The 22,856-nt window shown below is 41.0% G+C and overlaps 1 protein-coding gene across 1 annotated transcript; it reads right to left on the bottom strand.

Moving 5' to 3' along the window:
- Window positions 1–1,142: 1,142 nt before the first annotated feature.
- Window positions 1,143–22,341, bottom strand: ppm1j (protein phosphatase, Mg2+/Mn2+ dependent, 1J). Its single transcript, XM_084348186.1, has 10 exons — window positions 21,660–22,341; window positions 12,957–13,071; window positions 10,842–11,171; window positions 8,909–9,021; window positions 8,595–8,679; window positions 8,040–8,158; window positions 7,078–7,141; window positions 6,630–6,737; window positions 4,718–4,869; window positions 1,143–3,064 (listed from the first exon to the last, which is right to left on the bottom strand). The coding sequence occupies exons 1-10, from the start codon at window positions 21,920–21,922 to the stop codon at window positions 2,917–2,919; spliced, it is 1,497 nt and encodes a 498-aa protein (XP_084204312.1). The 5' UTR covers window positions 21,923–22,341; the 3' UTR covers window positions 1,143–2,916.
- Window positions 22,342–22,856: the final 515 nt, after the last annotated feature.

Here is a 22,856-nt window from a genome sequence, read left to right as displayed (position 1 = left end):
TCAAAAGTGGAAAGTAGCTAGCCTTAATGCATATTCTCAAATCATCAGTTCTCATTAAGAACAATGTCTGAGTTTCTTGTTTTGTACTTTTATACCTCTCAGAGGGAGCCGACTTGTGGACTTTAATTTTCAGCTATAGCTCACAGTTGCTATACAAATTAAGATTTCACTCTCAAAATACAGAGCAGCTTATACAATATGATCACTGTTATTGATTAAAGGATCTGCACACACAAATAAGATTAAAGGACCCTGTGGACTTTTTGACCTCTGGTGGTGCTATGGAGATCTTGGCACACAAGGAGGCACATGTGGGTGTTACTTTATGACTTTAAATGCCTCTAAGGTCCATTAACCCAAATGTTCTGGAGACTTCGGACAACCTTTTACTTAAATTATATATAATTACAGTGTTTAATCAGCTTGATATTTCATGACTTTTCTGGTTTTAGGAGACTTTAATAAACGTCATTTTGAAACGAATGTAAAACATGATTTTCATTCTGCTCTTTATACAGTGACAATGCTGCATCATCCCTCCCATATTAAGTCTGTTTGGATTTGTGTAGTTTTAGTTTTATAACAGTTTGTTACTATGGTGTCAAATAGACTGTAAACTTAAGTATTGTCCTGGAGGATAACATATGTGAAACATATTATTCAAATGTAATAATAATTCTTTGTAATAAGTATTTTGTCACCTTCATCAAAAGAGCAAGACCAGTTTATGGCTTCACAACTATCTATTTATCTATATCTCAGGTTTTGATAAGGTCAGAGAATATAGATATATTTTTATTGTTAATGAGGAGGCAAAGACAATTAATATGAATGCTTTGTGCTTATGTTACTGAACTTGAGCCTATATGAAGAATATTTTCCTGTTGTTTCACATTGTTCTGCCTCCTGACATTCAATATTTGAGAAAACATACTGGGAATTTCTGCTCGCACTAAATGAATGACATCTTTTAAAAATGTTGTGCTCATAATGTGAATGCAAGGAGTCGGTATCAAGGAAGTAGATATTAAGTAACTGAACTTTCCTCTTAGTCACACGGTGTAATCATCAGTGAGTCATTTCTTCGCCACTCCAAAGGTTCATTTCCTTCTCAGACTGAATGGAAATAAACAAGTTCAAAGCAAATGGGAAAAATCAGATTTATTTCTAAACTGGTACACATTATCCCTCTACCTCACATTTTGGTAGCTCACACCGTCTCTCTAAACAAACAGTAATGGATAGAAACAGAAAAATAAAACTTCTGATACTGGTTACAACCAAAGTTGTCTTTTAAAAATATATATGGATAATCTAAATAACATGACATGTAACAAAAATGGTACAAAAGAGGTATACGGTACATTTAAGGGCATACAATGTTCTTCCACCACTTCTACGAGGATCAAATTTAGTGCATCTGAAGAAAAAAACTCTCGAGTCCCTTTCATCTTTGAATAAGGCATATGTGTGAAGCTTATCACATCTTACTATACCGAGACGTTTACGAGAACAAATTACTTTCTCCTCCGAGGGTTAAATCGTGAAAACATGTCGTCAAATCAAACCGATGATCACGTTCCTCACATTTTTTTGTTTACCGAACACAAATATAGCCCTCTGTCCTCGTTATTGTAATGTCAGAAAATAAAACAAATCATCTATGAGCACATTCAAGAAAAAGACATCACAAATCAACAGGCTACCACAGAGCATGTGCAACAGTGCCAAAGGTGACGTCGTTCGGGCTGCGACTGACGAGTATTTTCATCATGGATTAATTGTTTAGTCGATAAAATGTCAAAACTGACGTCTTGAAATTGCTTCTTTTGTCCAACCGACAATCCAAAACCTAAAGACTCTTTATTTACAATCATAAATGACAAATAAAAGCAGCAAATTCGTACATTTTAAGACGCTGCAAACAGCAAACGTTTGACATTTTTATGCTTGATAAATGACCGAAACAATTAATCGATTATCAAAATCGTCTTCAGAATCGAGTAATCGTCGCAGCTGTAGTTGTCATTCGTTCATCGTTAAGAAAAGGAAGTACAGCAGCAAAAAGACTCAACTGATTCTGTTTGGGTCCAGAGCTGAAAAAGGTCCATTCCTCTGTTTTTTACTTCCTACATGCTTCTTTAATGTACAGACATGAATCTAATGATTTTTTTGTTTTGTTTTTTATGTATGTATTTTACAGATGTCCATCCTTATGCCATAAAGGCATCTCTTTGGTTTCCTCACATTCTCTTCTGCAATCCGCTCACCGTACAACCGTGATCCCCAAGAAAACGGGACGCTGTGTAAAATGTAGGTAAAAACAGGATGCAATCATTTGCAACTTATATTGCAACCTGTGATTTCATGTTCAAACTGATAAACGTTATTGTTTTTTCTTGTAAATATGCACATATTTTTAATTTAATGCCTGCTGAAGAACCACAGCGTCCCAACTCTTTTGGGATCAGGCTTGTATTTGATTGTGAACCTGCAGGATGCTTTGTTTTTTGTTGTTGTTTTTTTTTTTGTTTTTACAAAACAGTAACATTTAGGGCATGACATGAACATGGACAATCCGTTCAAAGGATTGAGTAGCAGTTCGGCCTGGAACATAAACAGGAAACAGAAATACAACAGGGGTTTAATTCTCACTGGCAACCGTCACAAACAGCAGGTCTGGGAGAGAGAGTGTGTGACTTCTCGGATGATGTCGCTGAAAGTCTTTTGTTACATGACTGGGTTGAGGTGAAGCGGCTGCGACCGGGTCCAGTCTGGTGGGTTGATGAAGGTGCTGCTCAGATCCGAGTCTTCTCTATGACAAAGGTGTTTTCTTTCCCCCCGCTCCCTCCATCAGTCCAGGGTTTAGGGAGCTTGAAGGGACCCTGAAGTCTCACTGGTTGCTGCAGCAACTTGTCATGTCTCTAACTCGAGCCCCGCCAGTGGGACAACAAACACGGTGATGTCATCGCCTGAGCCCAGTCTCTCATTGGGTAACCGCCAGCCGCGCTCTTTAAGCACCCCTCGTGACCTCATCAGCAGGTCCTGGGCTGCCAGCGTGTACCTGTCACACAGCGGAGACGTTTAAACAGTGAGATACACAACACACGTATAAAATAATCAAGTAACTGTATCAGACAAAACAAAGCTTGTTTGATACAATTTCAGTTGCTTCAGTTTCTTCCTTAATTCAACTGTATTCAAACTTTAAAGACACCATAATTGCAGCTGATTGCAGCCTTTAACAGAGCAAAGAGACCACGTTTTCGACTGTGTCTTCATTGACTAAACGGTCAGAGACAGAAGGTAAACACACACTATCATAAATGACTTTGGGTTTGTTTTTCTGCAAAGTCACTGACAAATATTGGTAGTCGCAGGCTGCATTTTGGGCTTGTTTTCCCATGTGTAGTTGCTTCTTTGGCCTTTGCTCCTGTCTGTGTGTCTCGTCTCTCCCGTGTAATAAAGCTTAAATGCCTGTTCTTTCCGGTTGCAGGATCCATTTACAATCCCGTTCCCTCAACACACATACACAACACAAACAAGTTTGTGGATGGATTAGCTTCTTGGGTAACAACGCCATAGACGAAGTGGGTGAAATATGGCAAAAAATATAACAAAGAGTGGGAGAACGAAGCTGCTTTGAAGGACTGGATTGTACCTCAAGTACTTGATATAGGACGTGTAATTATATTATTAAAATGACTAGTACTGGGTTATGTAACTCCTGATGGTTTCACATGCTCAGTTTATTAGCCTATATGAACATTACATGCTACTACTTCCTTTCATTCATCAGGCCTAATTTGTTCATCCCTCATTTTTTTTGTTGTGCATTTGTTTTTATTCCTTAACAGTTAGGAAAGAATTTAAAAAGGTCCTGTGTTTTTTAAAGGTTTTCTTATGAAATGCAAAAAAGGTCACATATATACTGTATATAGAGTTTAATCCATAAAGAGGCCTTTCTGCCTGTTTAAGAGCCAAGTTGCTTCTTTTCCATAGACATGGTTGCTTGTTTATCTTGCCATATCTGGCAACTTCGCCTAGAGTGAGTGTATAATTATAACTGGACTGGATATAAACATTTTTTTTAAAATGTGACTAAGAACATTTACTCAACTACTGTACCTCAGTACATATTCTAAGTCCTTGTACCAGGTGTGGTGATTATGTGTGTTTGTGATGAACTTCTTCTACTCAAACTGAATTAACTATCTAAAAACCCTCTTTGATTAGCAGTAAAATGAACAGTCACAACGCTGAAAACAGGCTGTTTCTCTTCTGTCACCATGAAAAGATGTATTTTTAAACACAGTTAAAACAAGCTCACATTTTGCTGATGATACTTAAATACTTTGACTGAAGTAACATTTCCAATGCAGCACTTTTACTTGTAAAAGAGTATTTTACTTGTGTGGTATTAGTAGTGAAGAATCTGAATACTTCTACAATTAACACGCTTTAACATGTACTTACATCTGTTCTACGTTAAACTCTATACTACATACATTGAACATACCGAACTGTAACTATGAGCTGGATTTTGTAGTATTTGTCACCCCCTAGTGGACGTACTGAGTACAACAGAACAGCTGTTACAATACATTGGATTTATGAAACTGCAGCTTTCATGTCATTTTTCTGAACATGGTCTCATGACTGAACGTATAGCGAGAACAAAATCCTAATGTAAAGGATTATTTGGCAGACTGCCTACCTCATGGGATCAGAGGGGTCACAGCAGGATAAGTAGGCTGTCACAGCATCTGCCACTTCCCTGTCCGTCGTCACGTCCCACAATCCATCTGTGCCCATGACCAAGACGTCATCAGGGCCGTGTTTGTTTTCATCCAAGTTATAAACCTTCACCTGTGACAGAAAGACATATTATTAATCATTTTTTTATTCATTATGCTGCCATTATTTATAAAAGTACTCTGAGGAAGACAGTCAGCATTTTGTGTGTTGAGTTCTGAAAGATTGACAGATGTATGCCGGCACACGAGGGGCATAACCTCCGTTTCCGGCAGTAAAGCTGCTCATGTTCATTCACATGATTTGAACCACTTATTTAGAGTGACTCACAACAAGCGTGGTGTGTTCAAGAGCTAAGCTCAGGAAAGAGAGACCTGATAATATTTCTGTAATGCTGAGCTGAGAGGTGCTCGAACAGGAACTGAGAATTAAAGTCTAACAGGAGAGGCGGCGAGTATTTTTAACTCCATAAAACAAAAATAAGAAGTGCTGCGTGAGAGGTGAGATACTGAAAAAAGGTTGTGTGCACTTCTAACCTTCTTGAAAAAGCTTCAAATGAGTGCATGTCTGAGGGTTCAGTGCACACGAAACCAACCGAGAATTAAAGACTTTTAAGACGTATTTAGAGATTTACAAGTCAAGGATTATTATGGTAAGGAAATAAAACTGTTTGTCTGCCGAGGGCGTCGAGTTGAATGAACCTTGAGAGTAACTTTAGGCTATGAGGCCTCTGAAGAAAGCAAGATATTGTGCCTTTGGTTAACATAATAGGATTGCTTTATGTGCAAAGTACCTTCTGAACAGCAGGACTCGTACAATGAAAAAAAAAAGAAAAGTTGTCAACAGTGAGATGTTTGTGTTTCCCTCATAAATCAATTATTCACGGTTGTGTACAAGTCCGCCTGATGAAGCCTGTGGTTTGAAACCTCTGCATGTGTGAATAAATGCACTTGTGAAGCTGAGACAATCCTTTCACTGTGCACCAACTTATTTTTAGCTGTTGACTTTGTTTCTTAGATTGATAACAGAGGAAGTCGTATTGAGAAAATCTCTCAAGTTTTACCAGATGCCTGAGAGAAAGCAATAAATAAAAACTGGTTTAAAACAGAACCTCAGAGTCTTAAAGGGCCTTAAAACAGCATTTTTTTCCTAGGATGGCATCAGAATAATGCAATGATAGCAGACCCTTTAGGGGTTTGACGTCAGGTTTGTTCACTTTGATTGGATGAACAAATGTGACTTTCCATTGCCATCCTGGGAAAACAAATCCTTCCCCCGTGCCTCCTTTCCAAACATGTAGGAGAAACTATGCTGGCTGCTAAAAATGCAAGAGGCCCTCTCCAGTGCCTCTCTGTAGAAGAGGACCCACTTCATTTGTAAATATAAAAGGTTCAACTAAAGGTTTCAGATAATACACACTAATGAAAACATAACTATGATTTCATTATAGTTAAGATCATATTATTTCTGCCAATAGATCCTCCGCATTGTACACGCTGAACCTTGAAACAATCAATGAAACAAAAAAATGGAGAAAAGGAGAAATTTAACACCATTTTTCCCGTCATAATACGGAGTGTAGAGTGAGAAATGGAAACCCCGCTCGGTTCCCGTGCTTTGTAGATGTTTGTTTTGGTGAAATGACTGCTGGAGTACATTTTTCTGCTTCTTTGCTCCAAATCTGAGCCTGCACAAAGGAATATTATGAGACGCATCTGTGAGCAAAAGAGCCTCACAGCCAACTAAGTGAGGCCCAGGGCCAAAAAGCTGCTCAATCGTATCTGAAAGACTCCACGATGGTTAAAGCAGCGCTGCAGAGTCGAGTCCTCGGGCAGCGCCGACAACCAGAGCCGCTTCTGACTCCTCACGCTCACCTCAGGGACGCAGGACAGGAAGGGCTTGATGTAGATGTTGGAGTTGTACACCTTCAGGTCATGATCTCCCAGCCCACGGGTCACTCCGATTGTCGCCATGACACGTGCCTGTGACACACACACACAAACACACATAATAATGTAGGTTACTGTTTCAGCATGTAGTTCAGTTCTTGGAAAATCCACTTAGAGAGGATTATTAAATGAAGACCGTGTTCTCTCAGACAATAATGAAAATGTTAAGCAGGTCTCGTTTCCGCCCACACAGACGCTGCACGATCTAACAAAAAGCATAAAGATGTGAAAATGCCTCATAATTGTAATTATCTGCCTACAGACTGGAAAATAAATAGAAATGACCTGTGAATCTATATTTAATTAGAATACCTACGTAGAAAAAAATCGTCTACATCAAACACAATATATTGTTTGTTTTTTCTCTAGTTACCTTTTTGCCCTCTCCGTATATCAGGGGGAATTTCAGATCATCTTCAACGATTGTCTTATAAGCCCTGCAACACACAACCAACAGATCTCAGATTAAGTTCCTGAAAAAAGATGTCAGGAAAAGTTATTTAGCAACAGTTTTGATATCTATTATAACCAGTGTCATTTTCTGTGTACCTGGCTTCTGTTTTTTTTTTGCCATACATCCAATCAGTGGCACCTGAACCGACTACAAAAACCTTCCCTCCTCCCTTCCTGTGTGTTCTTTGTTTTCTTTCATTTACTTAATGACCCTAAAATGTTGCTTCGGGGTCGTAAAAATAACTAGTTCATTATTTAAAATATAGATGTAAAAAAAAAATCACCTCAACTGTAATAATTTGCAACTTTTAGTTTTTTTTATCATAGAAATCTGATGTGCTTTGAGTTTTCAACCGAACAAAAGCTCTGGGAAATTGTGACGTACCATTTTTAGCTCAACATGGTCGAGCTTGTTGTCGACAGATGCACGCTAATGCTTTTAGTTCAGCAGTGAGAGTGAAGACTTCAGCTTTAAGAAGTGTGTAAATAATGTCTTTTCAAATAAATCTGGGATCTCGGGGGCTTCCAGAGACTTGGATTACACCGCATTGAGCTGTATGGAAACATTTTATGTTTGCTTTTTTGCATTTTAAAACAAGTCCCCATCTACTTCAGTTTTTTAGAAGAATGCTGCAACAGTCTTTTGCTGTGAAGCTCCAGAAGTGTTTGTCGTAAAACTTTCCACTGGCTTGAGGGCGAGTAAATAATGGCTAAATGTTCATTTCTGGGTGAACATAGTTATTTTAAGGCCTTGTTTGGAAATCCTGCTTCAATTCTCGTAAACACTCCACAACCAAACTGTTCTGAATAATTACAGGACGGAGTGTTTATGAACAGTGATTAACTGTCGGAGATGTGATTAAAAAGGACCTCCAGGTTTACCAGCCAGTCATGGTGTGGTCTCTGTAGAGCATCTTTTTGCCCAGCTCGCTGTGCTGGATCCTGCGAGGGAACTCAATGTGAGTGAACTCGTTTCCCAGGAGCTCCGGCCTCAGGAAGCCCTGTAATGACACACAAAATGGGGCAGGTCGCATTACACTGCAGAATAAAAAGATTTACTTAAGAAGCCTAACTGTATGTCAGGAAGCGGAGGTTTTTCTAAAGCAAGAAAAGAAAAGCTTTGCGTGCGTAACAGAGGGCCTGCAGTACATGCTGCACAGAAAAGCTCCCCGTTTTTAGCAGCGAACATCATCCACCCACTCTGTGACTCATAACTACAACCGACGGCAACTAAATCAAGCGACCGATGAACAGGATTTCCTCCCTCTGCTTCAGGTTGTCTATGTATCAACTCACTTTACTGTGGACAAATAAAAATCAAAGATCTTTTTAACGCTTTATATGCAGTCACAATATTATAAAGCCCCCCTTGAACACGCATTTAATTAATACATGTGTTGAATAATCTCATCTGAAACATAGAGGATGAAAGAATACCAGATACTGTAGCCGCTGCCTCTCTGACTCCGGTGTGAATTCATTAGTCATGGGAACGACTTCATTATTTCGTATGATTATGGCCCTGCAGAGAGAAAGAGAGAGAGGGAGGAGATTCACACAGGCAGAACCTTATTTAACACCTACAGCTGGTATCATGCTGCAGTATGCACAGTGAACCCCAGGGGGCACAAAGAGCTGCTGTGTCTAAGAGGATTGCCCGTGAGTATAAAGGTGCATACACTTGGAGGGTAAATTACAGTCATTTCATTTATCCCGTGGCCTGCGGTGGGAAGTATTTTCAGATCTCTCACCTGCTGTCTCCAGCATTGGCTACGTAGAGTTTCCCCATCATATGAATGGCAGCTAAGGCACAACACCCACCGGAGATGGCGTACGACGCTTTTTCCTTTTCAATCAGGTCATCCTGAAATAAAGAGAGAAGAATATCAAAGTAAAACCGAAAGGGCAGAAAACCTCCACGCTGTAAGTGCACACGTTGCCTCTCATCATCCAGAGCAGCTCATTATTTTCTTCATAAATATTCATGCTCAAAACAAAACAGCAGTGCTAATGGAGGGAAACAAGGAGGCTTTGAAGAATACAGTACCTAAGCTGTGGGTTTTTATCAGCATCATCTAAACCAGACGGCGGTTGCATCAGAGAAGTCTCGCTTTCAGCTTTCCAACTGCACGTCGCTGAGCAGATTCAGCCTATTTGCGCAATTTGAATTCTTAATTTTAGATACTCACCACAGACAGGAAGAGATCAAGATTAAGAATTAACTGTCGACTGTGTGTTCGAGCACAGATGTGCTCTGAGCACAATGTTAAAATTAGATTACATGCTCACAATTTAACCATGTTGATGTTTCGCACATACAGTATGATGTTTACTGCAGCATGTTCACCATCTTAGTTTAGCATGTTAGCGGGTAAAAACTTATATAAACACAAAGTACAGCTGAGGCTGATGGGAATGTCATTAGTTTTGCAGGCATTCTGGTCGTAAACCCGAATTACAAAAAGTGACATTTTTACTTGAGGACGTTGCTGAATGGAAAGTAAACACACTACATGTATGTTCTGGTGTGAAGGGTCTCTTGATCAAAACAAAAGCCTGGAGGAGGGAATCCGGTGCAAAGCCAGACCTTCTGGAGGAATAAACACCTGGATTCTGCTCTGATCCAGAGCCGCTTATAGACAGGAGGACGGCTCAGAGATTACTTTTTAAGTTTTGGGATCAAGAAGTGGATTTATCTTCATTGCTGTTTATCATCCTGGCTGCAGCAGTGATCTGCGGGGGTGACCTCCATTGTCGGGTGTTAATGTACCGTAATGTAGACTCCTTACTGGAGCTGGAGGGGAAATTAACTTTACTTCATGAACGCAACGTTACAGAGAGGAGAGGGGGAAGAAGAAGAGGAAGAACCGGAGTCTCTGGTGAGTGCTGAGTTCAATGAGAGTTGACCTGAATTTGAACACGCAGACACAGACTTGTTGCTCACGAGCTTACAGCTTATATTACTGGCTGTTTGGGCGAATAAACACTGGTTTTGGTAAATGAGGTAAAGTTTTATTATATATAAATACATGTCACATTTATTCTACCTCCCTATCCTGGAAGTAGCAATGGGTGACCAAATATATCATACCGTTACCTTGAGTACACTTGGGGATTTTACTTTATTTTAATGCAGAAATCTTGCAAATTTTAATGTTAAGGGATCACCTTAATTATTACAATTTATCCTGTGGATGGCAATAATGAGTGTACCACATTTCATGGTGATCCATCCAAGAGCTGTTGAGATATTTAACTCCAGTGCCACAAATATCAACATCATCGTGGTGTCAGATGAAACCCAGAGATGCTAGGATGGAAAATCTGGGAACTATGAATGTTGAATTTGGTGCCAGTTCTGTCCAGTAGAGGTTGAGATACTTCCCTGGAAAAGGTGGCGCTACAGGCAAAGTTGAGGAAACACCAAAGTTATTAGGATTCTGGGCACCATTAATATGTGTACCTAATTTCAATCTGGACCAAAGTGATGGACCAACCGAACTGTGCAAAGACAGACCGACAGACTCCCTCTGGGGAATAAGACCTTGTTTTCTCCCTTTGTTGACCTTTGGCACAAATCATAACTAATATGCAAAATGTGCAAAAATGCCTTTCACTGCTAAAAATATGCAAAGCACTGCTCTCTTGTTTTCTCACGAAGGTTGTTGATTATCATCTGCTCACCATCTGTGAGAAGGCGGTCTCTATGACTCCGACCACCAGACCCTCCAGGCTGACAGCCTTCTCCATGTGAAAGCGTACTGTGGAGTCGCTGATAGCATCTGGGTCTTCTGGTTCCTGGGAGGCTCCTTTCTTCGTGTCAGCCTGGTACGGGCTGCCGTTCTTGGCCAGGCAGATTGGAGGAGCGCTGTTGGGGTTCTCCAGCAAGTGGCAGATTTCTCCCAAACGGTCTCTGATGAGGCGGTGAAGAAGCTTGGAGGCCATGATGGCGGCTCCAGAACCTGCATGTCCATCAAACACGCCCCAGAAGTGGAGGGGGATTCCTGTGCCATCCTTAAAAAAGTATACAAACACAAAAATGTATTCTAAAAAATGTTGTAGTATTATAGGAAATAATAGGAAAGTAATAATTCCTGTGGTTACGTCTGAAAAATCTCCCATGAGATTACATCTCTGAGCAGAAGGCACAGATTTGTGAGGGTTTACAGGCTCCGGGACTAAAGCTGGTGACATTTGTAATGCTAAGCAATATGTTTTCTCCCATTTCAGGTTTTACTGAACCACAGTTTCAGTAAATCTAGATTATAATATTATGAGGATAGTTTGCAAAAGATAAAAATCTCATTGTGAGCTTTTACTTGGAACGATCTTATATGAAACTGTCAAGTCTAAATTGATAAATATAAGTGCAAAAGAAAAAGAAAAAAGAATTTGGAGTAATTTTAACCTGCAGTTGTGTGGGACTTTGCTGCATGATATAATGGCTGCTGGGAAGGCGTTGCCACCTTTGTGTTGGCGGACATGTTTACATGCTGGGTTGGCCTGACTGACTAACAGATGAACAGGCTTTACTCCTCTGATGCCAGACTCAAGAGGGGGAGGGGTGCAAAAAGGGATGATGTAATTCATTTACACCACATCAAAGACAAGCATGATTTGTGTGTGTGTGTGTGTGTGTGTGTGTGTGTGTGTGTGTGTGTGTGTGTGTGTGTGTGTGTGTGTGTGCAAGCGTAGTAGTACAACAGATTTATTGACCTGAAGAGTAAACCTGATAAAACTATTACAGGACTACTATCACTGAGTAACAAGCCTTTGGCTTGTACTTTACGGATGCAGTCTCATGAAACACCAGATCAACAGGGCAAACCTGTTGGATGTGTGTGCATTTTTTAAAATTATGTTAAGAGAATGAATCATTGTGGACGATCCCACATTGGTCAACCAGATCTGGAACTTTACACCTGAAATAACTGAGTGGAAAATTATTCCTTCTAGTGGAAAAATAAACATACTGTTACCTTTTCTGTTGAAATGCTTAAAACATTAACACTCAGTTTCCTACTTTACACATTCTGCAGATAAGGAGCAACATAAGTGTTCATTTGCAGTCGAGTTTGTTGCCACCTCATAAATGGAAGTCTATTATTTCATTTATTTTAGCTGTGTTTTCGGTCTCCACTAACCCCTGATTAAAATATCTGGCCTTTTAGCTTTAAGCAAAATGCTCCACTACGTTCACAACCAAGTTGCCAAACGTCTGTCTGCCTTTTAATGGTTGTGGACTACTGTTTATAAGCTGCGAGTTTGGCATTATGGCCGTCATCGCGTTGTTTTTGGAGCCAGAAGTGACCATATTTGGATGAGTGGATGGAGCTGGGGAGGATATGCTGATCTGATCTGACCAAGAATCTGGACACATAACATGGTAGTGACTCGTCAGAAACATGCCCTGTTTCACTGTCTATTTTATTCTAAATGGGACCGTTATTTACAAGGTCTGTTTTGGGTCTTTGCAGTTAAATCATCTTCACTATAAGGCTCAAGATCATCTATATTTTTTTAACCTACCTGGACTAACCACAAGGACTGGAGGTCAATAACAAGCAACAAGGTGAATCCATTAGTACTAAACAGAATACAACAACAGTATCAGATGACTACAATTCATATACAGATACAACTATAATTTCAGTGCACTACAGCTACAGGAGTACACTGACATCAGATTTAGAAACATGATCACTGATTGTTTATTGGAGCTTCCAGCCTTTGATCAGACACGTCATTCCCCATTCACTGACTCCTGTTCTGATGTTCGGGACCTCGCCCTTCGCTCACCCCGTTGTCCTCCTGCAGAGTGGAGTTGCGGTGTTTGCCGCTCGGCTTCTTCACGAACAGCTTCTCGCAAGAGGCCTGGTCCTCGTTCAGCATGCTCTTGCCCGCATTGATCACCCTGATGGGGAAAGAGGCGCAGGAGAAAGGTGAGAATGGAGTCAGATGATTGATACTCTTTGCTCTAACCACACAAACACATAATAGCAGCCTGAAAGATGGAAAGGGTCGAAGAGTGAGGCAAAAAAAAAAGAAAAAAAGAAAGTGGGGCAGGATGCAGTCATGTCCCAGAGGGAACTTGTAGGAGGGATTAAGTGTTTTTTATTATGAGCTGATGCCTGTGGAGGATAATGGCTTTGGAGTAATGCACTGGTTCGTGCTCTCGCAGCATCTATCGTGGTGTGTGCTGCAGCAGGGTTCACTGGAGGTATCAATGCAGAACAGTGGTGGAAAGAGAGGCTACCAGGTGTTTATCTGTAGCTGGTGAAACATTTCAGAATATGTCGAGTCATATTCCGCATTCCTTTTTCAGGGAGAGGAAGTTGCTTGTCATGTTCGCAAGAAACATGGTGCAATGCCGAAATGAAAAACTGACAGGCAGGTTCAGGACAAAAAACAAATGCCCAGTACAATAATTAAAGGCACTACAGTGGCTTGAATATTCTCTCCAATATAATTCAGGTACTAAAACTTGCTGCCACTTGTAAACTGTGTCTCACTATCAATTTAGGATGTGGACACAGAATCTCCACTTCCTTTAAATGCATGGTAACCAACAGTGAGTGTTGGATATACAGTCACAGGGTTGTTTTCATGCAGCTACTTCAACTTTAACTTCCCCAAAGCTTATAAAGACTTCATCTGCTTTTTTTTATCATCACTTACATGTTCAATAAAAACAAATACATCATATATACGTCAATCATGTACTCAAACTTTCAATAACAACTTTTTGGCCTGATGGAGGCAGAGGAAGCAGGTTGTAGAAAAAACACTGATACTGCATCGTCATCTGTTTGAGCTGATGTGGTAAACCTGCACTTTAAACCTGCAAGAACACATTTCTGTCGTAAAAATCATTATGTTAGAGCTGCTGTAAACTTTGTCGTCGATTTCGCTGACTTCCTGTCAATTTTGCAATTAGCAATCTCCTCCATTCTCTCTTCATCACCACACTTGCACAGCTCCTTCTTCGAGGACGCTCTCTTTGCCTCTTTCTTTTCTTCAGGGGTGTTTAACCACTTTGCCTGTTTGGTAGTAAACACTGTCAGACGGAGAGGTAGAACTGGTAGCATTTCCTTTTTCCAACACTGCCGGAGTAGTCTTTGTGGCCACCTGATAAAAGTCTAATAATATATATTTGCTCTTTCTTTGCTCTCCTACACCTCCTAATTAATATTGTTAAGGGACCATCACTGCAACGGACCGATCCTGCTGTTGTGAAGTCAAAGCTTTGAGACTCGTGTCGGTGTTGTTCCTGGAATCTTAATTAAAGTTTATCCCAGGACAATTTAGCAAAAGGTGATAAAGCCCTCATCAAGGACAAGTTGTTGTGGCTGAATGGGTTGGTGTAGGACTCTCGCTCATGTTTGTATCCCACTTGGGACATATCATCACTGTTCACCCATTAGTTTCAGTTTCTTCTCAGTTTTCTGTCGGTGTTTGGGTCGGTTTAGGGAACAAAGAGGGTTCGGGTTAAAATAGACCCTTTCACAACACATGTTTTAAAGGATAACTTCTCCCATGTGAATGTTTCCCCGAGTCACGAAGCTATCACATTACAAAAAGGTGATTGGTGAGGTGCAGTGATGGTCCTGGAGCAATAATTATGATTAGTACCAACATGGCAATATCAGATTGTGCTGAGGGAAATATCTTTGCCTTTGGCTGCTTAATGCTCCACTTCGCTCACCAGCTAGTTTCTAACTGTGTCTGTCTGCTGTTTGGTGCTCAGCAGGTAGCGTACTGAGGGTTTACAGAGCTTTTTCTCCAAAAACTTAGCTTTGACACAGATTACACAACTCAGGCATGTTTCAAGCATCTGCTAATTGATCTTCATACTTAAGTGAATGCAAACCAATGACTGCCTCGAACAGTGGGACAGAAAATCTAAAACACAACAGCATGTTTTTCAGGATGATTACTGTGTTGTGATGTATGTATAATTTGTAGTAAATGGGCCACGACATACAAAAATCCGCTCAAAGCTGCCACATGAGGCTGACTTGGAAAGCCGCAGTTTGGACCTCATGCTGGCATATTATGTAACGTTTTCACATTCAATTATCCATAAATGCCACATTAGCTGGATAATACAGCATAATACCTATTGCGCAATTCCAGCAATTCAAGCTTTGTCATTAAGATTCCCTCGGAAACTTCTGCAGTGGAGGGATTAGTCAGTTATCTGTTACTAAAGACATCATCAGAAGAAGAAGGGAAAAGGAGTGAGACCAAAAATAAAAAAGGATACTGGCAGCAAGAGGGAAAAAGGGAAAATGTGCAGTCAAAGAAATGAGACGAGAGAAGTAGAAATCTCATCAAATCATCGGCTGATTACAATCACTGCATGAAATGGTCGCTGGCTGGCCAAAGGCTCTGATATCAGAGAGCAGCAAAATGAAGCAGAAAACGCAACTGCTGCCCAAATCTGGATTATAAAAAGCCCTTTCACTTTCTAATCAGTTGAAAGCAGTGGACAGGCACCACAGTGTCCTGCACTGCGCTCCCTGCATTAGGACTAATGACGGAGAAGAATTTAAAGTCGCCTGATTGTCGTGTAAACTTTCTGCCAAGGCCACAAGTTGGCACCAAATACAGAGTATGTTTTTCATTTTGCTGTTATGGATGCATCTGTTCCATCAGCCATTGGAGGCCAACATTATGTAAGACGAGCTAACAAAAAAAAAAAAAAGGCCACCATAATAGTTGTTATGATGTGATGTCTTTTAATGTTACTCTGAGATAATTTCACACTGTGGCTTTTGAAATCGGTAGAATACATGCTGGCAATGTATGTTTCTGCACACCACGGATATGTTGCAACTTTACATTTCTTTATGTTGAAACTTCAAGTTTCTTTACATCCAATTTTCAATTTTATTTTATGACAAGACTGTGCTAACAATCTAGACAGGTTTTACAGCCTCAAACGCACCTGGAAATTGCAGCCCAGTCGCCTGGATATTATGTTAGCATTAGATAACGTTTCTGCAAACCACGGTAATGTCATGTTCACATCAGCCACCTGTTGTTGTAGCAGGAGGTGGCGGAGAAGGCGGTGGCATTATTACATCCGACAAGGCTGGAGACATTTCCAGCGGTTTTAGTGGCAACAAAACTGTCTACTTTTCATGTAAAGCTGGACCACCTTCATCAGAGACCAAAACAGGTATTTTAAGCCAAACCACGATGCATTTCTAACCCTAACCAAGTGGTTTTTGTGCCCAAACCTTAACAGAGCATAAGCACAGCACTGTGTGTGAAAATTTGACCAAAACAAAGGGAAAGTTGCAACATCCAGTTTTAACTCATCTGTGGTTTTACAGACACATACTTGGCTAACGTTTGTTCTAGCGATTGGGCTCATTACAATACTGATAGAAGTCCTGATAAGGCTTCAAGTGAATCACTTACTGGATATCTCTTTAACACTTGTTCTGAGATGAGACTAAATGTTTCTCTACGTGTTTGCCGTGTAATGAAGTTTCACCCCTCCCACGGTAACGAATCAGCAATTATTCTGTTTTTAAAGCAGTCACATGCATTCAATGAGCTATAATTGAACTCAACCCCGGCTGCGTGGGAGGATGTGATTCTAAACCTGGAGCTCAAGCCTTCCTATAATGTGACCGTACTCTGTTGGTCATATGTCTCCACAGCTTGTGACTGTAAACCATGCCGGTCATGCTCGGTAAAACAGAGTTGTTCTGTTCGTACTCTCCTACTTTACAGTTTATTATGCAAGGAAAGTTCAAAAGAGGAACTCAAGAGTTCCAGTGAAATTCTCAGATTGTGGCTGCTGGAGCCTTTAACGTCATAGTTTTGGGTTACAAATTCGGCAGTAAGACAGAAAGCTGTGGTTAAAAGATGTCGCAATTCACCTCATGTGCTATGAACCCCTGCAACTCAGGAAAGGCTGTTTTAGTGATGTGGTTCAATCACACGCAGATCAAGACACCTCTGAAATGATCCTTTTAGATTTGGGGTTTTTGATAACTTACAGTTTTGAACTGTCCAAAATGTCTTTTTTATGTTTCATCTTCAAACATAAGGTCAATATGGAGTGTCAGTACAAACTACGTCCTGTAGGCTTGTATCTAATCCCTCTGCTCAAAGAGTAAAAGAGTTGACTATTTGAGAGGATTTCTTCAAAATTACATGTGAAAAAGATGAATCCCTGGTTGCTGCTAAACTATGCTACATCAGGTGGAGGCGGGCTGCTTCATAAACACTGCATTCCTGGCACAAAGTCATCTGTAGCTTGTGAAACATTAAGAATTAGTCTAATCATACTCTGAATTCCTTTCTGGGGAGAGGAAGTGGCCTTGTGGTGCAATACTGAAATGAAAACTGACAGGCAGGACCTGACAGAAACAAATCCCCAGTACAATAATAAAAGGCACTGCAGTAACTTGTCCAGAACATAATGCAGGTGTTGTAATTAAAACATGCTGCAGCTTGTTAACTGTGTCCAACCCTCCATTTAGGATCTGGACACAGAATAGCGTCCAGGACTGGATAATACAAACTAATACCAGGTAAGTGATTATCTTCATTCCACTGAAATGCATGGTAACACAATCAGGGTTGTTTTTATGACAGTACGTTGCAGCTGTCCACACCTCAACTTCCTTAAAAAAAGCCTTGAAAATGTTTTCGTTAATCTGCTCAGTTCATTTAGTAAGCAGCACTTACGTCATGTCCGATAAAAACAACACAATGAAGCAATAAAAAGTTATTCCGGGACACAAATGTACTTAAACTAGCAATAGACAACCACTGGGCACGAAATCTCCCGTCAAAATGAAGGCTGACTGGCAGCCTGGCACCATTTCTATCTACAGTCACGTCTCTATTTCAGACTAAATGAATGACACATTTTGTCCTGTGTTGTTGGTGGTTGCTACTCTGAGGAAAATTGAAAGAGATCTGATTGTCTTTGTCACAGCAGCACCGACAATAATACCACTTGGAAAATTGTTTGTTTCCACTTAAAACCTGCAATAACTGATCTTTTGGCTACTTGGAGGCAGCGGAAACAAGTTGTGAACAGAAGATTATCATATCATCTGCATAAAGTTGCTCCTTTAGACCTCCAGAGATTACAGAGCAACATGATCATGTTGTATGTATGTTTCTGCCCATCTCGTGAATCTCATGTCTACAATACGTGTCGATCTTGTTCACATCACATGTTTATGGCCTGGCTTTCATATGGGGGGGCAAAGGGGATGGTGGTGGAGTTACAGGCGAGAAGGTTGCCACGCCAGGGACCGCAGTTTGAGACTGCTTTTCAACATTTTTAATAGTAAAAACACTGGACATTTTTGCTGAGGGACCACAGCGCTTTAACGTTTTGATGTGTGACATCAGTGGATATGTTAACGGAGACTTCTGGACAATTTTCACCTGTGTTTGGGCCAACAAAAAACATCACGAGAAGTTGGGACAGCTTCTGCCATGTTTATGGCGACCAAAAGAGGAATTATAAGCCAAAACTTTTAACCATAATTAAGTGCTTTTTCTGCCAAAATCAAACCAGCATTTTCAAAACTGTAAGCAACATAAAGTTTCAACATATCCTTGGTTTGCAGAAACGTACATTGCCAACATTTATTCTATGAACTGGGTTGGTGCTGTTTGGTGTTGATGAGGTACTCAACACTTTGTAGAACTTTTCCACCAAAACAGTTGCCTGCTGCTTGAATAGAGCCATGAGAGCAGTGAGTGAAGCAAAACAGAAGGTTTGTGGGCTAAGAGAGCAATACAATTAGCTGAAACTCACGATAAGCTCTGTAAAGCTGATGGATGTGGTAGATTCTCTCAAGCGTCACCTCTGACAAAGTGCATCAACTTATTCTGGTAAACGTCTCTATACCTGCTTATTCACCTCATGATCAGCAGAGAGCTCTGAATGATTTTCCTCCTGAGCTACTGTGCTCGCCTAACATCTGTTTATTCATGCATTATTTATAATATCACAGAGTTATTACATCAAAGACAATAATCAATTATACATGATGTTTTATATATATATATATATCGTACAAGTTATTTTCATTGGCTTATCTGGATTTATATATATCCATGAAAACGTTTCTAAAATGAAACTCCTGAACGCTCCTCACACTGATGATCTCAGTGCCGGGGCCTGAAAGCTTATCGCCTCCATATTAAATTGTATTAAATAGCCATTTGACAAAAGCACTTTTGAGTGGCTTACCATAAGTGCACTCACATGTTCGTGCTGACACAATGCTGTGCGGCAGCGTTACACCATCAATTAGACTCATTATCTCAAGCATCCCAAATCTCTACGGTGTTAAAACTGCAGCCAGATTTTAGCTTCACATTTCCCTTTGGAGTTAGGCCGAATGTTGAGCAAAACACGGTACTTGACCAGCGAAAACATACCGAAACCCAACAACAACAGCCATGAATCCTCATTACAATCAAAACGACAGACGGACACTAATTAAGTGCAATCAAAGTGGAGAAGTTGAGTCTGAATGTAAGCCAACAGGGCAGCCTCCAACTGGACAGCGTCCACCTCCTGTACACTGTTTGGCCGTCATTGTTCCGACTCGTTACAGCACAAGGGGAGTGAACAAGCACTGGACGCAAAGGACGGAGCTGATAGATGCTTCGAAAGATAAATGTTGCTCTGTGAAGATCATAGTTCCAGCCAGATTGATCTCTAAAGTGATGCTGTGCTGCTAAATCATCGATCAGTCCACACACATTCACAGTTCATCTGATATCTCTTGATAGCTCTCAATGGTTTTATCATTAACTGTGTGAGTGAATAAATAAATAACATCTTCAATCAATCCCAAGCAAACACAGCCAAACACTCATCTAAGTGCACCAACTGGATGTGTTGCAACATGACATTTCATCAGGTTCAGTTTCATGATGTGATAACGCTGTGCTTGTGGTCTGGTTAGGTTTAAGCTCGGGTTGGAGGGACTCAGGTCGGATTTTCCACAACAGCTAAAGTTATTTTGGAAATGGAGTCGCTAACGTAAACAAACGACCGGCTTCCAGCTCCACAGATCCCCTTTTAAATATCTGGTTTTGCTGCCACAAAACAGCTGGAAACCTCCTGATGTCTTGTTAAAAACATCCAGTGGTTTCACACTTACAAATGTTGAAACTCAGTCTCGAACAGTGGTCACTGGCTTGGCAGCCTTGTTGTCCAGAATACTGATACGACATGTACAAATTTTAACGTGTCCGTGTCTTGAAGCACAGAGATTTCACGACATCAAGTTAAAAACTGAAACATAAATTTAAATCTGCTTATATATAGAAGTTTTGCAGAGTCCACATTTGTTTTGCCGGTCTGCACTTCGATTTTTACACTAAGTGAGCACCAACAGCTGATGCACAAGCAGATCGTCCGCTGAGGTTGTGTTGTCAACAGCACTGTTAATGCTGTGATTACAGTTTTATGTGTGAGTCATTTGCAGCATAACGCAGATGACGACACTGATGACAGTGCACATTCCCACACACTGACCTCCCTCTTTACATTAACGCGTCCTCATGTGACCTCTCGATCAGTCTTCTGAGACGGCTGTCGTCAAAAAACCTTGTCCCCTTGAGGTTCTCTGCATGAGTCAGCTGTTTTTTTTTTCTGTTTCCACACTGGGTCCAGGAGGACAAGCAGCAGTGGTATAGCCCACATACTGTACTGTACTGTACTGGAGCTATTCAGTCCTTCATAACTCCCCAGCCCTCCCTCCCTCCCTCCGAGAGAGTGGAATGTCTGAAAGTGTTTTTCCTCAGCGGGAATCGCCAGAACAGCAAATCCTGACCAATAGTGTGAATGAAATGCCTACTGCAGGTGTATGAGAGTGTAAAAACCCCCTGCAGTAAATCCAAGGACACGAGCAGTTCTGCACCTAGGCTGAATGGTCATTAGTCACAACTTCATGCAGCCACGAGACCTTTTTTATGAAAGAGAGAGACGAAACACGAGCTTTAAGCCTCTTTCGTGCAGGAAAAAGACAAAAACCAGGTCGATGCAGAGAAAAACGAAGATGTCAAAGAGCTCATATGTTTATTTATTTATTTTTTAAATATCAAAAAGCTCATAAATGTAAGGGCTTCACACTGAGAGGCTTGTTGGTAACATGAGCAGGTAGACATTTCCTACTTTCACTTTTGTATTAAAACTTGATGAGGAGCTTCAGTTAAAGATCAGTGGACACAAATGTCACCATGTTGTGAGAGGTTTTGTGTGAAAGACTGCGCACAGACACAAATATCACGCAGGGGAGGAAGACTGTGGCAGAAAGAAAAGTGTACAACAGCAAAACAGGCCATGTTGGCCATCATTTGGCTGCTGCAGTGCACTCAGAGCTGCTGCAACACAGGCCTGACTCTCATCAGGACTGCAGCCTCATAAAAATCACAATATCTGCTGATGTTCAATGATTTCTTAGGGGACGTTTCATCAATGACTGGATTTGAGCCACTCACTCTGCGTATCCCGTCCTCCAGTGAAGCCTGCTGTCTCTCTTTAGCGTCAGCACCGGCCGTGATGCGTGCTCGGTGGAGTACTGCAGGAGCTCCGGGGTGAGGTCCAAGAAATCCGGCCGGCCGTAGGGGAAGCGCGGCGGCAGGCTGTCCGGTCCGCAGGTCTGGCCGCCACCTGAGTGATGGTTGTGGTGGTGGTGGTGTCCGTGCGGCATCATCCCTCCCACCAGAGTGGACATGGCGTTTTTAACTTTGCTGATCATCATCGGCACCGACGCTCAGCCAAAAAAATAAAGGTCCGGACGGGAAACAAAACGCGACGCGATGTTGCGCTGGAGAAGAAGAAAAAACACAACAATACAAGAGCCAGTGACGAGGATCATTTCAGGAAGCGATTTTTTTTCCTCCTTGGCCCCATGTGACAGCTTTCAGACAGGCGGACACGGTGTTTTCCTCATTCAGACTGAATAAAAGCCTCAGTGTCTGTGTGCGTATCGGCTGTAATCCGGCAGATGGGTCCGTCTCATCTCTGAAATGAAGGCAGGGCTTCACTGCAGCCAGCCCTCAGCACACAGCACAGCACACAGCACACAGCCACAACATGACAAACTGATAACGAAATGTTCAGGACTGACGAGCCTCGGTGTCAAAGTCAGCCAGTTGCAAATTAGGAACATACCGCATCCATTTAGCCAGGTACAGCCCGCAGTAATGATACTCAGACGTTACTAATCACGCACTGTAACGCACTTAGGCCTTACAGATTTATAAAAAATGTCCTCAGAACAGATTTGATGTTCTCACCGTTAAAAAATGTTTTTAATAATGCTTTACAGATGAGTTGCAAGGTTTTCATTAGAACAACTTTTGGGTTGCCAGGTTGTAAAAACTCTCTGAGTAATTAAGGGTCAAGTGATTAAAAAAGAGCAGTGATGTAATAAAAAAACAACCTCTACAACAACCTCTAAATATCTTTAAATGTACTTAAGTATAAAAAGTACAAGTAAAAGTAAGTCACACACAGATTACATGTATTCAGATTTTTTCTGATTATGGGAATAAGTATTTTTAACTTTTAAATGATTGCCAATAAAATAAATAAATGAAAAAATCTGCTGCTTTAGCTCAGGTGCAGCATGTCATCTGCACAGTAACTAGTAACTAATGAATGTATCAGAGTAAAAAGTGCAATATTTGTCT

The sequence above is a fragment of the Pagrus pagrus genome, assembly GCF_965226575.1.
Source record: "Pagrus pagrus genome assembly, chromosome: 3".
NCBI lineage: Eukaryota > Metazoa > Chordata > Actinopteri > Spariformes > Sparidae > Pagrus > Pagrus pagrus.
Note: the sequence above shows the minus strand (reverse complement) of the source record. Positions and strands in the feature narration are given on the sequence as shown.